The sequence below is a fragment of the Oncorhynchus masou genome, chromosome 23 (assembly GCF_036934945.1).
Source record: "Oncorhynchus masou masou isolate Uvic2021 chromosome 23, UVic_Omas_1.1, whole genome shotgun sequence".
Classification (NCBI taxonomy): domain Eukaryota; kingdom Metazoa; phylum Chordata; class Actinopteri; order Salmoniformes; family Salmonidae; genus Oncorhynchus; species Oncorhynchus masou.
The window spans coordinates 46,258,779-46,283,220 of record NC_088234.1 but is presented as its reverse complement, the minus strand read 5'-3'; the positions used below and the strand labels follow the sequence as shown (position 1 = coordinate 46,283,220).

The 24,442-nt window shown below is 41.4% G+C and overlaps 1 protein-coding gene across 4 annotated transcripts in view; it reads left to right on the top strand.

Annotated features, from left to right (window-relative positions):
* The window catches only part of LOC135510915 (cullin-9-like), a 70,248-nt gene that overhangs the window by 24,934 nt on the left and 20,872 nt on the right, over nucleotides 1-24,442 (top strand). For 3 of the 4 annotated variants that reach the window (XM_064932242.1, XM_064932244.1, XM_064932245.1), the window contains exons 15-28: nucleotides 954-1,044; nucleotides 7,929-8,100; nucleotides 8,415-8,520; nucleotides 8,631-8,726; nucleotides 8,867-9,042; nucleotides 9,126-9,259; nucleotides 10,191-10,376; nucleotides 10,711-10,740; nucleotides 12,061-12,188; nucleotides 12,390-12,572; nucleotides 12,726-12,883; nucleotides 13,997-14,198; nucleotides 23,193-23,364; nucleotides 24,277-24,422. In XM_064932242.1, coding sequence (XP_064788314.1) covers nucleotides 954-1,044; nucleotides 7,929-8,100; nucleotides 8,415-8,520; nucleotides 8,631-8,726; nucleotides 8,867-9,042; nucleotides 9,126-9,259; nucleotides 10,191-10,376; nucleotides 10,711-10,740; nucleotides 12,061-12,188; nucleotides 12,390-12,572; nucleotides 12,726-12,883; nucleotides 13,997-14,198; nucleotides 23,193-23,364; nucleotides 24,277-24,422 — 1,980 coding nt within the window. The remainder of the gene's footprint in view (nucleotides 1-953; nucleotides 1,045-7,928; nucleotides 8,101-8,414; nucleotides 8,521-8,630; nucleotides 8,727-8,866; nucleotides 9,043-9,125; nucleotides 9,260-10,190; nucleotides 10,377-10,710; nucleotides 10,741-12,060; nucleotides 12,189-12,389; nucleotides 12,573-12,725; nucleotides 12,884-13,996; nucleotides 14,199-23,192; nucleotides 23,365-24,276; nucleotides 24,423-24,442) is intronic. The other variant, XM_064932243.1, reaches the window with a different exon arrangement.

The window sequence follows — 24,442 nt, the reverse complement described above, 5'->3', positions numbered from 1 at the left end:
GTTAAAGCTCAGTCGCATATGGGTGTACCAAATGGACAATGACCCCAAGCATACTTCCAAAGTTATGGCAAAATGGCTTAAAGACAACAAAGTCAAGGTATTGGAGTGGCCGTCACAAAGCTCTGACCTCAATTCTATAGAACATTTGTGGGCAGAACTGAAAAAGCGTGTGCGAGCAAGGAGGCCTACAAACCTGACTCAGTTACACATGTTCTGTCAGGAGGAATGGGCTAAAATTCACCCAACTTATTGTGGGAAGCTTGTGGAAGGCTATCCAAAACGTTTGACCCAAGTTAAACAATTTTAAAGGCAATGCTACCAAATACTATTTGAGTGTACTGGGAATGTGATGAAAGAAATAAAAGCTGAAATAAATAATTATCTCTGTCAGGAGTTGTGAAAAACTGAGCTTAAATGTATTTGACTAAGGTGTATGTAACCTTCTGACTTCAACTGTATGTTTTAACTTAGTTTGAGAAAAGCTAATGGATTGGTCAAAATATGGCTGGCAGATTATAGACAAATCAAAAATCTGGTTTTACTTGTACATTTAAATCACTGTAAATCCACTTCACGGTGGATTTACTTCAATCGCTATCATGGACGTCTCTAAGATTAACCACACTGAATCTGGAAGAAAACTATTAACTCAATCATCTGCAAACATCTTCATGAACCATATCAGATTCACTCCAGATGTTGTATTTAGACTCATGAATGAACATAAAGGATGATAGTTCGTACATGATAGTGCTTGCTTTGTTATCCAAATGATCTTGTGTCCTTTGTCATCCTGTGAACCCAGTTCATTGCTGCTCGCTGCTATATTTTTACTTGTTGTTTTTAGAAGTGTGACTTCAGTAGGGATGTCACATTTTGGCTTGCAAGTGTCATGCCACTCTGTTGCTAATAGCTCATTTGTAACCCGTGCTGTCCTTTCTAACCAAATACAGATGGTTTTGGGCCAAATAGAGGAGCATCGGCGAAGCCACCAGCCAATCAACATCCCCTTCTTTGACGTCTTTCTTCACAATCTGTGCCAAGGTATATTTAATTTTAGCTGACTCAAAGCACAGCTAATACCAGACACGCAAAGAAATGGTGCCAAAATCAGGGCTCCAAACTAACATTTCCCCTAACTTTTTCAGTTGGTGGCACCATCCCATGATTTGATCGCACCCCAAAAAAATAGTATAATTTCAGTGCCACAAAAAAGTAGTTATATTTTAAAGTAATTCTAACGTAAATCACAATGCTTTATTAAGAAGTGTAATACACCTGCATTGCTTGCTGTTTAGGGTTTTAGGCTGGGTTTCTGTACAGCACTTTGATATACCAGCTGATGTAAGAAGGGCTATATAAATACATTTGATTTGATTAATAGACCACTGAGATGGTATTCAATAAATAAATTAATCCAGTGATTATCAAATCAAAATCGAATAATTTTATTGGTCGCTTACACATTTTGCAGATGTTATTGCAGGTGCAGCGATATGCTTATGTTTCTATTTATGTTTGGGGCGGCAGTTAGCCTAGTGGTTAGAGCTTTGGGCCAGTAACTGAAAGGTTGCTAGATTGACAGATTTTTACCTTGTCAACTCTGTGATTTATTCTGCCCCTGAACAAGTCAGCTAACCCACTGTTCCTAAGCTGTCATTGTAAATAAGAATGTATTCTTAACTGACTTGCTTAGTTAAATAAAGATTAAATCAAAATTTCAAAGATTCTAGCTACAGCAGTGCACTAAGACAGAACAATTCAAACAAATTCGGGGCTCCTGAGTCGCGCAGCGGTCTAAGGCACTGCATCTCAGTGCAAGAGGCGTCATTACATTCCCTTGTTCGAATCCAGGCTGTATCACATCCAGCCGTGATTGGGAGTCCCATAGGGACATATAGGCACACAATTTGTTAAATAAAGGTTAATAATATTAAAATAAATATACAGTGGGGCAAAAAAGTATTTAGTTCTCCCACTTAAAAAGATGAGAGAGGCCTGTCATTTTCATCATAGGTACACTTCAACTATGAGAGACAAAATGAGAAGAAAAAAATCCAGAAAATCACATTGTAGGATTTTTAATGAATTTATTTGCAAATTATGGTGGAAAATAAGTATTTGGTAAATGACAAAAGTTTATCTCAATACTTTGTTATATACCCTTTGTTGGCAATGACAGAGGTCAAACGTTTTCTGTAAGTCTTCACAAGGTTTTCACACACTGTTGCTGGTATTTTGGCCCATTCCTCCAGCCTGGAAAGGACAAGATAGCTACAAACCAACAGGCTTGGCTTCAACCCCGCAACACACACACCAATTGATTTAATGGAGTGCTGAATGTATATATTTTTTTCTCTTGCTTTGTTTGCTCTTTTCCATATTATGTCGATCTCTGGTAAGCTACCCAGGAAAGGGCTGAAAATAGCCCATATTGGCCTCCTGGGTGGTGCAGTGGTTAAGGGCGCTGTACTGCTGTGCCACCAGAGACTCTGGGTTTGCGCCAGGCTCTGTCGGAACCGGCCGCGACCGGGAGGTCCGTGGGGCGACGCACAATTGGCCTAGCGTCGTCCGGGTTAGGGAGGGTTTGGCCGGTAGGGGATATCCTTGTCTCATCGCGACTCCTGTGGCGGGCCGGGCGCATTTCGCGTTAACCAAGGTTGCCGGGTGCACAGTGTTTCCTCCGACACATTGGTGCGGCTGGCTTCCGGGTTGGATGCGCGCTGTGTTAAGAAGCAGTGCGGCTTGGTTGGGTTGTGTATCGGAGGAAGCATGACTTTCAACCTTTGTCTCCTACCCGAGCCCGTACGAGAGTTGTAGCGATGAGACAAGATAGTAGCTACTACAACAATTGGATACCACGAAATTGGGGAGAAAAAGGGGTAAAAAAAAAATAAAGTAATAAAGAAAATTGCCCATATTAACACATGTAGCCTTAGAAATAAGGTTAATGAAATCAATAACAGGAAGGTTGCAAGTTCGAATCCTTGAGCTGACAAGGTAAAAATCTGTCGTTCTGCCCCTGAACAAGGGGCCCACTGTTCCTAGGCCGTCATTGAAAATAAGAATTTGTTCTTAACTGACTTGCCTGGTAAAATTGAAAAAATAACATAAGATAATATTCAAATGTTAACCATTTCTGAGACTCATTTAGATCATTCATTTGATGATACAGCAGTAGCAATACAAGAATATAACATCTATATAAGAGACAAACGCTTATGCGGGAGGTGTTGCTGTATATATTCAGAGCTATTTCCTTGTAATGCTTAGAGAAGATCTTATCTGAAGTGTTGTGCCAAGTGAACCAGCAACAACATCTGAAGCCTTTTCTTTTAGGGTGTTTCTATAAGCCACCAAGTGCTAACAGTCAGTATTTCAATAATATGTGTGAAATGTTTGATAGTGTATGTGATGGAAATAGACCTGCATATTGACTGGTTTTCATCAAGCTTGTCCGCTCAATAGGAAGCTTCTCACTGTAACCAGTGCAATCTGCCTGCAATCTGGTTCAGGTTATTAATCAAACTACTGTACCAGGGTGTTTACAAATACTACAGGGTCAAGATTATCCAAATGTATCGATCACATTTTTACTAATACTGTAGAACTTTGATCTAAAGCTCTATCTGTACCCATTGGATGCAGTGATCACAATATTATGGCTATATCCAGGAAAGCCAAAGTTCCAAAAGCTCGGCCTAAAATAGTATATAAGAGACCATTCAAAAGATTTTGCTCTGACTCTTATGTGGGTGATGTAAAACATATTTGTTGGTCTAATTTGATTAATAAGACATTTACATTTAAGTCATTTAGCAGACGCTCTTATCCAGAGCGACTTACAAATTGGTGAATTCACCTTCTGACATCCAGTGGAACAGCCACTTTACAATAGTGCATCTAAATCATTTAAGGGGGGGGGGTGAGAAGGATTACTTTATCCTAGGTATTCCTTGAAGAGGTGGGGTTTCAGGTGTCTCCGGAAGGTGGTGATTGACTCCGCTGTCCTGGCGTCGTGAGGGAGTTTGTTCCACCATTGGGGGCCAGAGCAGCGAACAGTTTTGACTGGGCTGAGCGGGAACTGTACTTCCTCAGTGGTAGGGAGGCGAGCAGGCCAGAGGTGGATGAACGCAGTGCCCTTGTTTGGGTGTAGGGCCTGATCAGAGCCTGGAGGTACTGCGGTGCCGTTCCCCTCACAGCTCCGTAGGCAAGCACCATGGTCTTGCAGCGGATGCGAGCTTCAACTGGAAGCCAGTGGAGAGAGCGGAGGAGCGGGGTGACGTGAGAGAACTTGGGAAGGTTGAACACCAGACGGGCTGCGGCGTTCTGGATGAGTTGTACGGGTTTAATGGCACAGGCAGGGAGCTCAGCCAACAGCGAGTTGCAGTAATCCAGACGGGAGATGACAAGTGCCTGGATTAGGACCTGCGCCGCTTCCTGTGTGAGGCAGGGTCGTACTCTGCGGATGTTGTAGAGCATGAACCTACAGGAACGGGCCACCGCCTTGATGTTAGTTGAGAACGACAGGGTGTTGTCCAGGATCACGCCAAGGTTCTTAGCGCTCTGGGAGGAGGACACAATGGAGTTGTCAACCGTGATGGCGAGATCATGGAACGGGCAGTCCTTCCCCGGGAGGAAGAGCAGCTCCGTCTTGCCGAGGTTCAGCTTGAGGTGGTGATCCGTCATCCACACTGATATGTCTGCCAGACATGCAGAGATGCGATTCGCCACCTGGTCATCAGAAGGGGGAAAGGAGAAGATTAATTGTGTGTCGTCTGCATAGCAATGATAGGAGAGACCATGTGAGGTTATGACAGAGCCAAGTGACTTGGTGTATAGCGAGAATAGGAGAGGTGCCTGGGGGACACCAGTGGTGAGAGCGCGTGGTGAGAAGACAGATTCTCGCCACGCCACCTGGTAGGAGCGACCTGTCAGGTAGGACGCAATCCAAGCGTGGGCCGCGCCGGAGATGCCCAACTCGGAGAGGGTGGAGAGGAGGATCTGATGGTTCACAGTATCGAAGGCAGCCGATAGGAGAATCAAGATGCTGCATTTGATGAATTTATGAAATTGCATCTTTCAATTATTGATAAACATGCACCTGTTAATTTAAGACTGTTAACTGTTAAGGCTCCATGGATTGAGGAATTGAAAAACTATGGTTGAAAGAGATCATGGAACAGAAGGTGTGGCTAATAAATAATAATTTCTCAATTTTCAGAAAGCCAGTGACTAAACTCATATCCTTTTTTTTTTCATGAAGCCAAGATCAATGATATAAAGAATGATTGAGATAAAAGTACTTTAAATTAAGTTATGGGCAGAAAGACAAATTCAACTCCATCTTTTATTGAATCAGATCACAAAACCATTTGATCTTGCCAATTTATTTTTATGATTACTTAATTGACAAAGTGGGCAAACTTAGGCAGGAAATGCCAACAACGAACAGTGAGCCATCTTATTCATGCATAAAAAAAACTATAATGAAAGAAAAGCGGTGCAAGTTTGAATTTTGTAAAGTGGAAAAATGTATCGATCAATAATGACAAACCTGGCATTGACAACTTAGATGGAAAGCTACTGAGGATGGTAGCTGACTCTATAGCCACCCCTATATCTTTAATCTGAGCCTAGAGGAAAATATTTGTCCTCATTCCTAGAGGGAAGCCAAAGTAATTCCGCTACCCAAGAGTGCTAAAGCAGCATTTTAGTGGTTATAACAGCAGACTTATAAGCTTGCTGCCAGCTCTTAGCAAACTGTTGGAAAAAAATAGTTTGACCAAATACAATGCTATTTCTCTGTAAACATATTAGCAACAGGCACTCAGCATGCTTATAGAGTAGGGCACTCAACATGTACTGCACTGACACAATTGACTGATTTGTTGAAAGAAAAGATTGGGAGCTGTACTGTTAGATTTCAGTGCAGACTTTTGATATTATTGACCATAACCTGTTGAAAAAAAACTTGTCATGGCTTTTCAACCTCTGCCATATCATGGATTCAGAACAATCTATCTAATAGAACTCAAAGGATTTTCTTTAATGGATTCTTCTCTAATGTCAAAGATGAAACGTGTGGTGTATTGCGGCAGCTCTCTAGGCCCTCTACCCTTTTCTATTTTTACCGATCACCTGCCACTGGCATTAAACAAAGCATATGTGTCCATGTATGCTGATGATTTAACCATGTACGCATCAGCAACCACAGCTAATGAAGTCACTGAAACCCTTAACGAAGCGTTGCAGTCTGTTTTGGAATGGGTGGCCAGTAATAAACTGGTCCTGAACATCTCTAAAACTAAGAGCATTGTATTTGGTACAAATCATTCCTTAAGTTCTAGACCTCAGCTGAATCTGGTAATGAATGGTGTGGCTGAACAAGTTGAGGAGACTAAATTACTTGGTGTTACGTTTTAGATTGTGAACTGTCATGGTCAACACATAGATTCAATGATTGTAAAGATTGGGAGAGGTCGGTCTGTAATAAAGAGATGCTCTGTTTTTTTGACACCACATACCAAACAGTAAATCCTGTAGGCTCTAGTTTTGTCTTATCTTGATAAGTCGAGTGCTGCAAGGAAAGACCTAGTTAAGCTGCATCTGAGAGTTGAAACATTTAATGTGTTGAAAATCCAAAATTGTTTACATAGTCAACTTACACACAGCTCTGACACACACACTAACCTCACCAGACATGCCACCAAGGGGTCTTTTCACATTTCGCAAATCCAGAACAAATTCAAGAAAGCATACAGTATTATTTAGAGCCATTATTGCGTGGAACTAAGTTCCATCTCATATTGCGCAATTAAACAGCAAACCTGGTTTCAAAAAACAGATAAAGGAACACCTCACGGCACAACGCCTCTCCCCTATTTGACCTAAATAGATTGTGTATGTATTGATATGTAGGCTACATGTGCCTTTTTTTAAATATATTTTTTTGTTATGTAGTTCTATCCTTGAGCTGTTCTTGTCTATTAATGTTCTGTATTACGTCATGTTTTGTGTGGACCCAGGAAGGGTAGCTGCTGCTTTTGCAACATCTAATGGGGATCCTAATAAAATACCTAATAGAAAAGATGTGTACAGCAGTAGTGATATTATCATCCTAGACTATATAATGTATGTGACGATTATTAAAGTGACCAGTGTTCAATTTATTATGTACATAGGCCAGCAGTGTCTAAGGTGCAGGGTACATTACTGGGTGGTAGCTGGCTAGTAACAGTGACTAAGTTCAGGGCAGGGTACTGGGCAGGCCGGCTCATGGTGACTGCATAGCAGTCTAATGGCCTGGAGATTTTTTTATTTTATTTTACCTTTATTTAACTAGGCAAGTCAGTTAAGAACAAATTCTTATTTTCAATGACGTCCTAGGAACAGTGGGTTAACTGCCTGTTCAGGGGCAGAACAACAGATTTGTACCTTGTCAGCTCGGAGGTTTGAACTTGCAACCTTCCAGTTACTAGTCCACAGCTCTAACCACTAGGCTACCCTGCCGCCCCAAGATGGAAGTCATAGGTTGACAATATGGCTATTTTTGTTATTTTACTTTCAAAATAGAGCTCCAGAATCCTGATTTTGTTTTTGTTCAATAGATATGAAGTTGCCTTCATCTTTATGTACAGTATTACATTTAGAGAAACATTTTAGAATAGTCTGATTCAGAACATACAGTTGTGACAAAATGGTTGCAGTCTGGAGCCCTGCAAAATGTATCAAATTATCATGTATCATAATATCATGTATCATAATTCCTTTTTTTATTCTGTTTTCATAAAATCAAGAAATACATTACCAGTACTGGTAGATTATTTACTTGACCTAATCAGCCCGTAAGATTTTATTTAGCTTCTGAAAGTTAAAGTTCAATTTGTCTTAAACTGTCCTGTTCATCTTGTGACTGTTAACAACAGGATCTAGTTTGGAACTCAAGGAGGACAAGTGCTGGGAGAAAGTGGAGGTTTCCTCTAATCACCATCGAGCGAACAAGCTCACTGACAAGAACCCTAAAACCTACTGGGAGTCCAATGGCTGCACAGGTTCCCATTTTATCAACATCTACATGCACAAGGGGGTGGCTATTAGGTATGTCCACACATCACTTTGGCCATACTGAGGGTTTATAATGTTGGAATATTTACTCTTGATATCTATGCACAATATGTAAAGACAATTGAAATTGAAGCACACCTGTGTTGCTAACTGTTCCCTTGCCTGTATACCGAAATGTTTGTCTTATTGCCTTGTTCTTGCAGCTGTGGATTATTATGCTAGACTGCATGCTGTATCTTAAATAACTGCTGTGTTTACTTCAATGGCATCCATAGTTGTTCTATTTCTTACTGTAACAATTGGGCACTTACTGTAAGCACATTTTCTCCTTTTCTTGTTAAACCAAGGCAATTGTCAGTTCTTGTGGCCAGTGAAGACTCCAGCTATATGCCTGCCCGCATTGTAGTACTTGGAGGAGACGACCCCACAAATATCAATACAGAGCTGAACACAGTAAGTAGCTGTATAGGCAGGCAGGAGTAGGAACATCTTTGGAAGTAGGTTATATGTATGATCTTGTCTTTTTAAGGTGTTAGCCTCTCCCCCAACTCTGTGATTTACAGGTCAATGTGCCTCCGTCAGCCAATCGCATTGTGTTACTGGAGAACATGACCCGCTTCTGGTCCATTGTGCAGATCAGGATCAAGAGGTGTCAGCAGGTGGGCTGTGGCATCATGAAAATTGGAATTTCAATTGAATTTTACTTCCTGAATTGAAATGGTATTGATCACAACCCTGGTCAGCAGGGAGTCTACTTTAAAATGTTGAACCTGCATTAACATCATTTTCTCCACACCAGGGTGGCATCGACACGAGGGTCCACGGTTTTGAGGTGTTGGGGCCCAAGCCCACCTTCTGGCCCGTTTTCAAGGAGCAGCTCTGCTGTCGCACCTACCTTTTCTACACCACCAAAGCCCACACCTGGTGCCAGGAGATCCTTGAGGACAAGGCCCAGCTGCTGCAGCTCTTCAACAAGTAAACCTTTCTCTACTACACACTACTGCTAACTGCACTCACCCCCAGACTGCTCTAACCTGGCCTGGTGTGTGTGTCTGCAGACTGAACAGTGCTCTGCGACATGAGCAGATGTTTGCTGACCGCTTCCTGCCCGATGCCGAGGCAGCGGAGGCTCTGGGACGCACTTGCTGGGAGGCCCTCATCACCCCCATCGTACAGATCATCACCATCTCTGGTAACTTCCTGAGTCTGGATGTTTCTCAATATGCATACTACCGTACGCCACACTCATGCGCCAAGTTTATTCTCTGAGGACGTTACCTGAGTACGTTTTTGTGAGGACGAGAGTGTGGAGAACGCATAAGACATTACATTTGAGAAGCACTCCCACTACTGTATTACCTCACACTGCACCTCCTCATTCACTGAACCTTCTTCCAGCCAGAACAATGCAACAATGGAGACGAAACCAGATATACACAAAGCAAACGTTTTACTTCATAATTATCAGCTAGCTGTATGGAAATCATAATAATCTAGCTAGCTAGCCAAACAGGCAAAAATGACCTAAATCTAATGTTATGCAAGGTGTAGATGTACACTTTTCGTGGGTAGCGAGCTACCAATTCTTCATGGCGATCTGGCTAGCTAGCTAACAGTAGTAGATTGCCAGTTAGCCCCATTGACTGTTCATGGGCTTAAAATCTATGCACACTACAGTGGGTTTTGTGGGCAGGTAAACATGCCAAAATTAACACAGCATCTATTTATTAACGTATTAAGATACAATATTGTAGTCAGGCAACGTATGAGATGTGGCTATGCAACATTTCATTTTCTCTCTCTACAGTTCAAATACTGACATTTTGTGTAATATTTCTGTGCATACTTAGTTGCATGCTTAAAAATATGTTCAAATGGAGTAAGCATGTGACAAGTGCCCTCCGTGCTCCGTTTCGCATACTTTGATTTGGAATCCTACTCCGACCATCCCATGTACCAATTTGCGTGCTCAGAGCACGGTAGTATGCATTTTGAGAAACACACTCTCTCTCACTTCCTGCAATTCAGCTACGTTCTGTCAGCCATACATTTTCATCAACTAAGATGATTCTCTGTCAGAGTTGTAGTATGCCAAACTTGCTTTTCTCCTCCACTCCTAACAGAAACCCAAGACCTCAGTCCCCTCTCTTGGTTACTCACTGAGTACCTGGACAACGCAGAGTCAGCCAGGCGCTGCAAGAGTCGGGCCGCCATCTTCAACTCCCGCGTCCGTCGCCTCACCCACCTACTGGTCCATGTGGATACCAGCCGAGTGAACACAGAGGAGCTCAAGCCGCCCATCAAATGCAGTGAGTAATCCTGTAACCCTATACCCTACCACTTCTTTACTTCTGATAAACACTGAAGTCTTTTCTCTGTCCAGCTGTGACTGATATTTCATTAGGCATAGTGGGACAAAATGTGGGCCTCTCAACCTTTTTGAATAGTATTTTGGCAATTATTGCCCCTAAAATTGGGTGTGGAAATCCTACAGGAATTGCTAATCAAAATGAGCTGCAAATAAATCTCAGTAGACGAAAGACTAGTTTTTGTATAATATTTGGAAATGCGAAGGTATTGATACTTTATTCACAATATTAGGTCGACAACCCATCACGTCTTCCGTATTTCTTTTGTTTTCAGAAGGTATCAACCGAAGCAAAGTTTTAAAGAGTAAGTAAGAGCTTAGAGGCTAATGTACTGCATTTCGTTATTCTTCCAGCATCTCCATTTTTATATTACTAATCACTGAGACGTTCCGCTTTCCCCCCACACGCAACCCTCCAGTTTGAATTGAAAATGATCAGGACGATGTGTTACTCCTTTGTTTCTTTCAGTTGTTTTTGGCTGCAGTTTCATCCGCTACATGACCAAAAGTATGTGGACACCTGCTTGTCAAACATCTAATTCCAAAATCATGAGAATTAATATGGAGTTGGTCCCCCCTTTGTTGCTATAACAGCCTCCACTCTTCTTGGAAAACTTTCCACTAGATGTAGGAACTTTGCTGCGGGGACTTGCTTCCATTCAGCCACAAAAGCATTAGTGAGGTCGGGCACTGATGTTAGGTGTGGAAGACTTGTCGCCCATCTCGACATTGTCATGGTGGAACAGGAAAGGCCCTTACACAAAGTTGGAAATACAGAATTGTCTAGATTGTCATTGTATGCTGTAGCGTTAAGATTTACTTTCACTAGAACTAAGAGGCCTAGCCCGAACCATGAAAAACAGCCTGAGACGACTATTCCTCCTCCACCACACTTTACAGTTGGCATTATGCATTGGGTCAGGTGGCGTTCTCCTGGCATCCTCTAAACCCAGATTTGTCCGTCAGACTGCCAGATGGTGAAGCGTGATTCATCACTCCAGAGAATGCGTTTCCGCTGCTCCAGAGTCCAATGCCGGTGAGCTTTACACCACTCAAGCTGACGTTTGGCATTGCGTATGGTGATCTTAGGCTTTTGTGCAGCTGCTCGGCCATGGAAACCCATTTCATTGAAGCTCCTTCTTCCAGTAGCAGTTTGGAACTTGGTAATGAGTGTTGCAACCGAGAACAGACCATTTTTACGCCCTACATGCTTCAGCACTCGGTGTTCCCATTTTGTGAGCTTGTGTGGCCTACTACTTTGCGGCTGAGCCGTTGTTGCTCCTAGATGTTTTCACTTCATAATAACAGCACTTACAGTTGACTGGGGCAGCTCTAACAGGGCAGAAATTTTACAATCTGACTTGTTGGAAAGGTGGCATCCTATGATGGTGCCATGTTGAAAGTCACTGAGCTCCTCAGTAAGGCCATTCTACTGCCGATGTTTGTCTATGGAGGTTGCATGGCTGTGTGCTCAATTTAATATACCTTACAGTAACAGGTGTGGCTGAAATAGCTGAATCCAGTCATTTGTCCACATACTTTAATATATGCAGTGTATTTATTTTTACCTTGAATTTCTCAAACCTTTTTCTTAGAAGATAACTGATTTTGTAATTTTCTTTCAGATGGCAAAGAGGGAAAGAACAAGGATGCAGCTGCTGTGTCCTCTTCGTCCTCCAACTTTGTCAAGGGGAAGAACATCAGCAGTATTGCAGGGATAGCACTATGTTGGCAGGGCGTGGTACAGAGACAGGTTAGCCACTCTTACTTCTCTAAAAACATTGAGGCCCATTATTAACATACTTTGATCTAATGTTCTTGAAGTAAGTAGGCGTAGTCATTCGGATCTAAAGTTTAAGTCAAGATGGCATCAGTAAATGAATCTCAGGCCGGATTTAAGTTTCTCAAAAATTTTTTTTTACTTGAGAGTGATTACTCAACCCATGTTTAACAGGTGAAGAAGTTCTTGGACTCGACGTGCAGTCTGCCAGACTTTGTGGAGCGTTACAGGAACATGTACCTCTGTCTGAAGAATGCCATGGAGGAGCTGTTTGGCCAACAGACAGCATTTGTGCTGGCTCTCCGCCACGGTTTCTCTGCTGCTCTCCTACAGCTCTCCATCCTCACCGCCATGCATGTGAGTTATACTGAATGACCTGTAATCAATACTACCTGGGTCATGTTCATTAGGGCAAGCAACGGAAAACGGCAATAGTCCAAATGAACGTGACCTGACAGTGTACCTGTAACATGTCTGTGTGGGTTACATTCGCTATCTCTGTGTTTGCAGATGAGTGAGCGGTTTGCCCAGTACATCGACATGATGATCCAGGAGAGTGGAGTGGACTCTGGCAACGTGGAGACTCTTAACCAGTTGCAGCAGTTTCTAGAACCTATGCTCTTCCTCTCCGGCCTGGAGCTTGCCAACACCTTTGAGCACTGTTACAGGTTAAGGCCACATTTCTTTATCTCTAGCAGATTCCTGCACGGGTCAGTTTTTTGGAACCGCACCTGCCCCATGCCGGCCAAATAAATTCCAAGCCCTACCCGATATCTACCTAGAATTGTTCCTGGAGCCGATCTGTGACCCGCCAAATAACATACATTTATTTCATTATTTTTATGACTCCAGATTAGTACACTATTAGAATTAGTCTGCATGTCTATTCAATATTTGGATAAAAGTAAACCATCTCATGAATTAAGAAGGAATGCCCGTCTTGTTATTTTCACAATGTAATGCTGCACAACTCAAATTGCTTTAAAAAAAATAGCCTTCTTATTAGCCGCCTCCTTCCCTGCTGAAGCTTATAGCCGACATAACAATACCCTTACATTCAGTATTTTTTTAAAAATCTGTTTAATTTAAATAAACAATTCCCAGAATTGAATATGCTGTAGATTATTGGCTACTCAAACTTTTACCAGCCTCATAGGTTTAAACTTTATATGGGCTGCGTATTGATCTAAATGAACAAAAACTTGAATTCATGTAATAATTAACCAAAATATCGTAAACTAATAACTACTTGCAATTTTGCCAGTTGGGTATCCATCTACCGTGTTGTTCTCGTCCACAATGACTGGAAAAATGATTTGTGCAGCACCTGTTTCCACGATGGTGTATTCAACCATCATAACGTTTTTATTTCTCCTGTTACGTTAGCCATTTTCATGTGAGCTAGGAGTCAGGGAAAATAAACTTGGAAATGTATTGTCAAGAGGTGGAAGGTAACATAAGCTCTGCACGTGGACAATTTAGGAATGTTTCAACACCACACACATAATGGACAGTTCCCTGCTCCACTCTCTCCCTGTGTGGTTAGTAGCCTAGGCTATGTCTGTCTCACTGCTCACATAATAGAATTTGCAACACAATTCAACATAACAAGCTAATTTGTTCAAATAATATTATCTCGATTTAAAACGTTACCGACCTGCAATATAATTGTTCTGTACCGTGAGTCGACCCTAAGACCATTTATCATTCATAAAAGGACCATATTGTAGCATTGTCTAGAGTCTCAATCCATCTCTTTTCTCCATCCCCCTCCTCCACAGGTACTACCTCGGTGACAGGCTGCTGGGCCAAAGCAAGGTGTGGCTGGAGACTGCTGTCATAATGCAGATAGGCACCTGCTTCCCAAACCGCTTCCCCCAGCAGATGCTGAAGAATCTCAGTGAGTCTGAGGAGCTGCAGCAGGAGTTCCACCTCTACCGCCTCCAGCAGCTGGACAAGACCCTGCAGGATGTCAACGAGGAGGTGAGCAGAGAATAAAAACCACCACTGCAATGTTATTATATATGCATGCATGCATACATTTTTCCACATTTTGTTACATTACAGGATTATTCTAAAATTGATTTTTTTTAAAGACCCCCATCAAGCTACACACAATACCCTGTAATGACAAAGCAAAAACAGGTTTTTAGACATTTTTGCAGAAAATACCAAAAATAATATCTGAAATGTCACATTTACGTAAGTATTCCTATCATTTACTCAGTGCTTTGTTGAGGCACCTTTGGCAGTGATTACAACCTCGAGTCTTCTTGGGTATGACGCTACAAGCTTGGCACACCTGTATTTGGGGAGTTTCTCCCATTCTTCTCTCCTCTCAAGCTCTGTCAGGTTGGATGGGGAGCATCGCTGCACAGCTATTTTCAGTTATCTCCAGAGACGTTAGATCGGGTTCAAGTCTGGGCTCTGGCTGGGCCACTCAAGAACATTGAGACTTGTCCTGAAGCCACTCCTGGGTTGTCTTAGCTGTGTGCTTAGGGTCATCGTCCTGTTGAAAGGCCCCAGTCTGAGGTCCTGAGCGCTCTCTGGAGCAGGTTTTCATCAAGAATCTCTGTACTTTGCTCCGTTTATCTTTCCCTTGATCCTGACTAGTCTCCCAGTCCTTGCCGTTTTGATAAACATCCCAATAACAGGATGCTGCCACCACCATGCTTCACCATAGTGTCATGACTCTCCCGACAGTGGATCAAAAGACCCATTAGCTAGGCATATGTTTGAAGATAGCCAGACCTCCTCTCTCCACAGAATAGGGGAAGGGGGATTTGCCGGTCTTGACACCTTGACAATGGGTCGTACATTTTCTGAGAAAGAAATCCGTTTTCCAACAAAAACTCTTAACGGACAAAGAATGAATGTTGGCACAATATTCATAAGATTGGTGTGTGGGGATCTAAAGAATAATCCTGTCATTGTTTTATTATTTTGTGATGTCATTAAGGATGGTATAACCTAGTAACTGTAATTCTTAGTGTACGCATTCTATGTATCAAGTTTACATCTAAATGTTGTATAAAATATATTAATAAATAGGAAAATACTTTGGTGAAGATAGCAATGTAATTTTAGCCTTCTAAATGAGGTAATTGCGTTTCATATAAACTTGTGCACAGTCAGTAACCATGCCCAAGTGAGCATATCCATGTAGGCGTGATTGAACACCCCTTTTGGCCTGAGTGCTTAAAAGACTTCTCAAGGATCGGTGTCTCTCTAACGGGACAACTTCCGGTGAAACAGGAGGGCGCAATTCAAATAAATAATCATACATGTTATGGATTTTAAACATTTAGGTACATATGTGTCATATCGGCTGAAAGCTTAAATTCTTGTTAATCTAACTGCACTGTCTGATTTACAGTAACTATTACAGCGAAAACATGCCATGCGATTGTTTGAGGACGGCGCCCCACGTCAAAATATTTTTCCACCGGCACAGGTTTCATACATTCACATATAATGATTAAATATTTGCTGACTTTTATAAAATCTTCCTCTGATTTGTCATCCAAAGGGTCCCAGCTATAACATGTAGTGTAGTTTTGTTCAATAAAATCTTTCTTTATATCCCAAAAGGTCAGTTTCGTTGCGCCATCGATTTGAGTAATCCACTCGTTCAACTTGCAGAGAAAGGAATCTGAAAATCTACCCCTAAACTTTGTTTCAATAAGTCAAAATAAGTTTATTTTTACTCCTCAGATACCCTAAAATGTAATCAAACTATAATATTTATTTCGGAAAGAAGTATGTTCAATAGGAAACCGATTTTAGCAGGTGCGTAATGTCTTCATGGTGCACACAAACACAAATTTCCAAGACTGTCCTTCTGCTAAAACTGTTATTTCGTATTTGTTTTTGAAGTTACAAGCCTTAGACCTTGAACATAGACTGCTAACACCCTATGGAAGCCATAGGAATTGCATCCAGTGAGTTAATTTTCAATATGATCTTTCTCTTGCATTTCTAAGACGATGGTCCCTCTCAAAAAAAACTGGTTTGGTTTTTCTTTGGATTTTCTAATACCCTATCTATTGTGTTATATTCTCCTACATTATTTAACATTTTTACAAACTTCAAAGTGTTCTCTTTCCAATGCTACCAATTATATGCATATCCTGGCTTCAGGGCCTGAGCTACAGGCAGTTCACTTTGGGCACGTCATTCAGGCAGGAAGTGGAGAAAAAGGGGCCCAGCCCTAAGAGGTTTTTAAAAGGAACCGCTAACGAAATTTACATTAGACCAGCCTGACAGCATGAACTGAATGTTACGAAATGGTTTAAAACTATGAGACCAAATCATGCCGGATTGCTGCTGGCGTGTAAAGTGGTCGGGAGCCTGAACCTGAAGAATCAACCTTGAGACCACTACCAGACCAGCCGATGTACAGCGCGAGCTGAACGTTACAAATGGTTTAAACTCTGAGATCACTGCAAGACCAAAAGACGTGAGACCATGTTCTACACGTTGAAATGGTTAGAAACTTGGAAGCTCTCAACCTCAACACGAATGTGAAGATCACCTAGGAAACCAGAAACATTGTCTACAGCTGTGCATGTAAAAGTGGTCCTAGAACTTTTTACTAAAGACAAGGTGGGAAGGAGAATCCCAACAGACAATCATTGGTACATCTGAAGTATTTGTTCTAACAAACACTCCACTACCAGAGAAGCTCTATAAATAAGGACAACCAGAGCCTAACATCGAGCGACGACCCAGAGACGGATCAATTGGTTTCAACAAATGGATGACGATCAGGTACAATTACGCGTAAATGTGACTCACCACCGAGATTCGGTCTTATGTAGCAAAATGTGAAATTGTTTTTTTTATATTGGATAAAAGTAGAGACTCCGAGCTACAAATGGTATATCATACACTGCATTTGAGGAACAATGAGAAAGTAATTTTGCTTTGAAAGTTGATCAACTTGTATAGTCTTGAGAAAATCACCTTTGAATGTTTTGGTATGGAGTGATGAGCTCTTATTTGTCTACACCCATTCAGCATCATTCACACCTTCTTAAGCTCTAGCCCCACCCATCTCGTTTCACTCACGGAGCGCACACTTGACGCTCTGGCCGATGATTTGTTTACCTCTGGATAACATGACGAAAGCCTAACCAGCTCTGCTGGCAACAATTTCATTATGCTTTTTTGCAGATGTTTACTGACACTGGCCATATTCAACGGGTGTTGTACACACGTTTGCTAACGAGCCAGCCAGCTAACGTTAACTAGTTAAACAACAATGAAAAAAGTACCGTCAATGCCTAACATTAGGCTCTAACTAGAAAAACGAACAGCTCTGGGAAACAAATAATAATGTCCGCAAGGGAGCTAGCCAGCTAACTCTAGCTAGCTAGCTAGCTAGCTAACAGTTCACTTTAGCTTAAGACATATAGCTAGCTAGCTAGCTAGGTAGGTAAACAATTAACCTAGCTAGGTAAACAACGTTTAATATCACACACGTAATGTTAGCTAACGAGTCAGCCAGCTAACATTAGCTAGTTAAACAATAATGAACAACATGCCAACAGTGCCACAGTGCTGGGAGCTAAACAACCAGGTCCAATGTTAGCTAGCTAACATTAGGCTCTAACGAGAAAAGCAAATGGCTCTGGGAAACAAGTAACATCAGTCACCTAACATTCGCTAGCTAGCTTGCTAGCAGTACACTTTAGCTTGAAATGAAACCACTTTGTCAAAATTACAAACGTGTAATATCTCAATGAAGCTAGCTATCTTACCTGTATACATCATACATGATGGACGTGTCTCCCTGTCAGGAATGCCATACCACGGTTGCCCTTAGTTTGAAGATGTCATCCAGACACAGGTGTTTTGTCCATGTGTTAAGCTATCATACTCTAATTCCACTGATTTCAAAATGTGATCCTCCAGAAAGTGGAGAGCAACACTTATGCAGCTCCACTACACAATACATTTTTCAAAAAGCCGCTTTCGCACAGGATTACCAACAGACTGACGAGCTCAGAAGGTTGCCAGCTTTTTTTTTTTCTGGGAAGGTTGCCAGCTTTTTCTGTGTTTAACCAACAAGGCTCGTAATTAAACCATTTTATTCGTATTTACAGATGGCATACAAGTTCAAGGCATTTCTGACAAAAAACGCATTTTGATAAAAATATTTTTTATGATCAATCGGCTCTCCTGTGAAGTTGTGACTTGCGACATACGTCTAGTTTCCTGAATCGGATCACAAATATATATTGCATTTCTAATCCGTTTGAGAGGTTAGGGTGTTAAGTATTAATATTTCCATGAGCGTAGATTCCAAATGTTTCCAAGTGTTTTCTCACTCTAATTTATTTTATTTTAATATTTATTTAACTAGACAAGTCAGTTAAGAACAAATTCTTATTTACAATGATGGCCTACACTGGCCAAACCCGGACAAACCGGGTTCCGATTGTGCGCCACCCTATGGGACTCCCAATCACAGCCGGTTGTGATACAACCTGGATTCGAACCAGGGTGTCTGTAGTGACTTCTCAAGCACTGAGATGCATTGCCTTAGATCGCTGCCCCACTCTTCCCTCTCCATATTTGTAACAATCCGTCATATCTTGCAAGTATGTATGTGTATTCTGTGTTGTTTATTTAGTTAGTAAATAAATTAAATCAATTTGTGTTGTACTGAATATTCAGATGGTCTAGGGTTCTTGCGGATCTAAGGATTATGCGACATTCAGAATGAAACGGAGGTAATAATGATTCATTGACTGTTATTGATGAAATAAACTCTAAAGATATATAGATATCTAAGTCGGGAGAAAGTAATTCGTTAAACTACTTTTCCTGTGGTGCCCCAAATTCCTAATGAGTTAATTGTTACATGATTCATTTAATTGAGTAATAATTAAGTTAGTTAGTTGGTAAAATAGCAGTCATCAGAGTAATGATACTCTAAGTCACGCAGTAGGGATGGTGCCAGGTTTCCTCCAGACATGACGTTTGGCATTCAGGCCAAAGAGTTCAATCTTGGTTTCATCAGACAGAAAATCTTTAATTAGCCTTTTACTGAGGAGTGGCTTCCGTCTGGCCACTATACCATAAATGCGTAATTGGTGGAGTGCTGCAGAGATGGTTGTGGAGTGGCCAACCACTCTCTGGAGCTCTGTCAGAGTGACCATTGGGTTCCTGGTCACCTCCCTGACCAAGGCCCTTCTCCCCCGATTGCTCAGTTTGGCTGGGTGGTTCCAAACTTCTTCCATTTAAGAATGATGGAGGCCACTGGTTTTGGGGACCTTCAATGCTGCAGACATTTTTCGGTACCCTTCCCCTGATCTGTGCCTCAACACAATCCTGTCTGGGAGCTCCACAGACAATTCTTTCGACCTCATGGCTTGGTTTTTGATCTGACATGCACTGTCAACTGTGGGACCTTTCTAAATCATGTCCAATCAGTTGAATTTACCACAGGTGGACTCCAATCAAGTTGTAGAAACACCTCAAGGATGATCAATGGAATCAGGATGCAACCTGAGCTCAATTTTATGTCTCATAGGAAAGAGTCCGAATACTTATATAAATAAGGTATTTCTGTTTTCATTTTTAATGAATGTGCAAACATTTCTAAACAGTTCTCTCTTTGTCTTTATGGGGCATTGTGTGGAGATTGAGTAAAATGTTAAAAAATATATATATTTTAGAATAAGGCTGTAACATAACAAAATGTTGAAAAAGTAAAGGGCTTAATGGTAAGTAGTGTAGTGTCATTTTGGAGTAACTTTTAATGTAAATAAGAATATAATAGTAGTGATGAGTAATGATGAGTGAGAAAGTTACAGACGACATTAATATCATACCCCTCAGAAAATGCTAACCTCCCCTTCTATTGTAATGGTGAGAGGTTAGCATGTCTTGGGGGTATGATATTTGTGCGTCTAACTTTCTCACTCATTATTATTCACGATTCATTCAGGATTATCCGTAATCATGATAGCATTCAAATGAATGTAGAAGTGTTTTAGAAAACATTTTCTAATCTTATTTACAATAAAAGCAATTCCAAACGATACTACATTGTTTACCATGTATTTCTATTGGGCACAAAATAATCTGAAACAACCAAAACGAACAGCAAATGACTCCCAACTTTGTAGAGTCACAAGCTTGATGTAGTCATTGATTGCTAGGAATATGGGAACTAATACTAAAAACATTTGACTACTTTAATAGACATACAGTTGAAGTTGGAGGTTTGCATACACCTTAGCCAAATACATTTAAAGTCAGTTTTTCCACAATTCCTGACATTTTAATTCTAATAAAAATTCCCTGTTTTAGGTCAGTTAGGATCACTACTTTATTTTAAGAATGTGAAATGTCAGAATAATAGGAGAGAATGATTTATTTCAGCTTTTAATTCTTTCATCGCATTCCCAGTGGGTCAGAAGTTTACATACACTCAATTAGTATTTGGTAGCATTGCCTTTAAATTGTTTAACTTGGGTCAAACGTTTTGGGTAGCCTTCCACAAGCTTCCCACAATAAGTTGGGTGAATTTTGTCCCATTCCTCCTGACAGAGCGTGTGTAACTGAGTCAGGTTTGTAGGCCTCCTTGCTCGCACACACTTTTTCAGTTCTGCCCACACATTTTTTCTATAGGATTGAGGTCCGGGCTTTGTAATGGCCACTCCAATACCTTGACTTTGTTGTCCTTGAGCCATTTTGCCACAAATTTGGAAGTATGCTTGGGGTCACCGTCCATTTGGAAGACCCATTTGCAACCAAGCTTTAACTTCCTGACTGATGTCTTGAGATGTTGCACAATATATCCACATAATTTTACTTTCTCATGATGCCATCTATTTTGTGAAGTGCACCAGTCCCTCTTGCAGCAAAGCACCCCACAACATGATTCTGCCACCCCCGTGCTTCACGGTTGGGATGGTGTTCTTCGGCTTGCAAGCATACCCCTTTTTCCACCAAACATAACGATGGTCATTATGGCCAAACAGTTCTATTTTTGTTTCATCAGACCAGAGGACATTTCTCCAAAAAGTATGATCTTTGTCCCCATGTGCAGTTGCAAACCGTAGTCTGGCTTTTTTATGGTGGTTTTGGAGCAGTGGCTTCTTCCTTGCTGAACGGCCTTTCAGGTTATGTCGATATAGAACTCATTTTACTGTGGATATAGATACTTTTGTACCTGTTTCCTCCAACATCTTCACAAGGTCCTTTGCTGTTGTTCTGGGATTGATTTGCACTCTTTGAACCAAGATACGACAATCTCTAGGAGACAGGCTGACAGTCTGAACTTTAACCTCACGGTCATTGTATCATTTCAAAGTGTTGGAGTACAGAATGTACTCTGTGCCACTGTCACAATACTTTTGGAGCTCACTGTATATAACATATGATCGACTCCAAAGCAGCATACACATTGTCGTGACGTGACTATCATTGTGATACCTGCTATTTATCAAATAGTTATTTCTCAATTTAAATTAATCATGTAACAACTAACTCATTAGGAATTTGGGGCACCACGGGAAATGTATGTTTAATCTCCCGAATTACTCCAGAGTATATAGACATCGTACCAGTCACCAATTAATAATTTCCTCATATCAGTCTCATTCTGAACGTCGTTGACTTCGTAAATCTGCACAAACCTGAGTCTTACTAATCATTCTGTACTATACAATACATTGATTTGATTATTTACTAAGAAGCTAAATTATAAGATATGATAGATGCGGGTAGGTTATTGATAAGAAACTTAACACGATGACAAGTCCCCAGCGGACTAATACAATATGACACTGGCTACACAAGATGGAGATTTAAAGAGAGAGAAAGCGACAAAGAGAAGCAACACTTAGATACATTTGGAAACTATACTTATAATAGCCCTAATACCTTTCCCTGAACTGCCGCTCTTATGGGTAATAAGTAATGCATGTATTTACGTGTTGAAGGTCTTCGTCGGGTGTCTCTGTTCGGCCCAGTCCTCTGTGGGCAGAGTTCCGCTCGGTGAGAAGGGGTCTGTTCCTCGGTGTAAGTCTCTGATTGTCCACGAGATGTCACATTGTCCTTTCTCTTAGTTGTCTGTTTACTTGTACTCGTTCTGGAAGAGGGGTCTTCTGAGCCGTGTAGATGATCCCAGAGTGGGGATAAGAGCAATGTAGAGAAACTATGATTTGAAGAGAATTACCAGATGGTCCTGCTTAAATTCACTTTCTTAGATACAGTACTTAACCATAGCAATGATTAAGAGGTTCCTTTGTCTTCAACCTAATGTTGCATTTCGGGGTCGTGACTAATCGTAGACCTCAGCTGCAGCTTGTGGCGCTTCTAGTCTGATATGTTAATTCTTCACTCAAATGCTTTATACCTTTTTGAAAAATTGAGGTGTTTACATCAGGCTGGCACGCTCTCTGGGTTCCCTGGGGCGTGGCTAGTTAGGAGTCAAGGTATCACAATATGATCTTGTTAGAGAACTAAAATCACAATCTTATCGTCATAAAAACATTCTTTATCCTGGATATTTTCCACACAATGTAAAGTATGTAAACATGAAATACACATATGAAAGCTCTTCAAGTTACAATGTTTTCGTTATAACGTCTTCATGCAACTTTTAATGACATCACAACATAGACAGTAATTTTCCATATTCCATCATTCCCAATATTCGGATATTGAAATATATTGTCCATGGTTTAATGTTGAAGTTCTTGGTTGGCAAACTCTTCTGTAACACAGATGCATTCCATTTGCCCAAATTAGGCCCCAAAAGGAATCGTCTGCTGCCTATTGTTAACGATCTATGTGAGATGTCATAAAACGCCCACATCATTCCTCTCCCCGGAGCCACTGTAATCTGATCCTTTGGATCCTCACAGGAGAGTCATGACAACATCTTACTATGTTATATGGCCTATTGGGAATCCAACCCATAACCTCCCAAAAATGTTGTATTTTTCTGTGCTGCAGATGATGGATGATCAGCCGTCCGAGCCTGATGAGGAGAGTGAGGTGAAGGTGCTGGTCCTGTCTCCTCGCTGCTGGGCAGTCTCCTCACCCTGCTACCTGGACAACTCCAGCAGATACTTCCCCAAGCAGCTCTCCACCTACCTGGCCGAGTACACAGATTTCTACTCTAACAGTCAGTCCCATTCTGTCATCTGTCTTTTCACAAAGTTTTGGCTGTATGTTTCTCTCCTCATATGATTATACACTGAACAAATATATAAACGCAACATGTCAAGTGTTGGTCCCATGTTTCTTTAGTTGAAATAGATATTCCCAGAAATGTTCCATATGCACACAAAAAACCTGATGTGTACATCCCTGTTGGTGAGCATTTCTTCTTTGTCAAGATCATCCATCTGACAGGTGTGGCATTCCAATAAGCTGATTAAACAGCATGACCATTATACAGGTCCACCTTGTGCTGGGGACAACACAAGGCCACTCTAAAAGGTGCAGTTTTGTCACACAACGCCACAGATGTCTCAAGTTTTGAAGGAGCGTGCAATTGACATGCTGACTGCAGGAATATCCACCAGAGCTGTTGCCAGAGAATTGAATGTTCATTTCTCATACCATAAGCCGCCTCGAACATCGTTTTAGGGAATTTGGTAATATGTGCAACCGGCCTCACAACTGCAGACCACGTGTAACCACACCAGCCCAAGAACTCATCTGGCTTCTTCACCTGCGGGATTGTCTGAGACCAGCCACCCAAACAGTTGATGAAACTGAGTATTTCTGTATGTAAGCCCTTTGTGGGGAAATCTCTTTGATTGGCTGAGCCTGCCCACCCACCCTGCCCAGTCATGTGAAATTCATAGATTAAGGCCTAATGAATTTATTTCTATTGACTGATTTACTTATATGAACTGTAAAATCTTTGAAAGTATTGCATGTTGCATTTTATTTTTGTTTTAGTATATTTTAGGTCTTTCTCATAAGCCAAAATCCCGCAAAGTTCCATCAGAGCCAGTCCATTATAATGTCATCTTTGAAAACAAAGTGCTAGAGGCTGATTGGTGTGTGGTGTGTGTTTTGTCTGCAGGCCAGTGCATGTACAATCTGACCCACAGTAAGCCCCGCCGTCTACAGTGGACCTGGCTGGGCCATGCAGAGCTGCACTATGGCTCCTGCACTCTCTACGTCTCCACCCTGCAGATGTACATCCTCCTACAGTTCAACCACCAACCGGTAACTAGATGGGGGAAGCG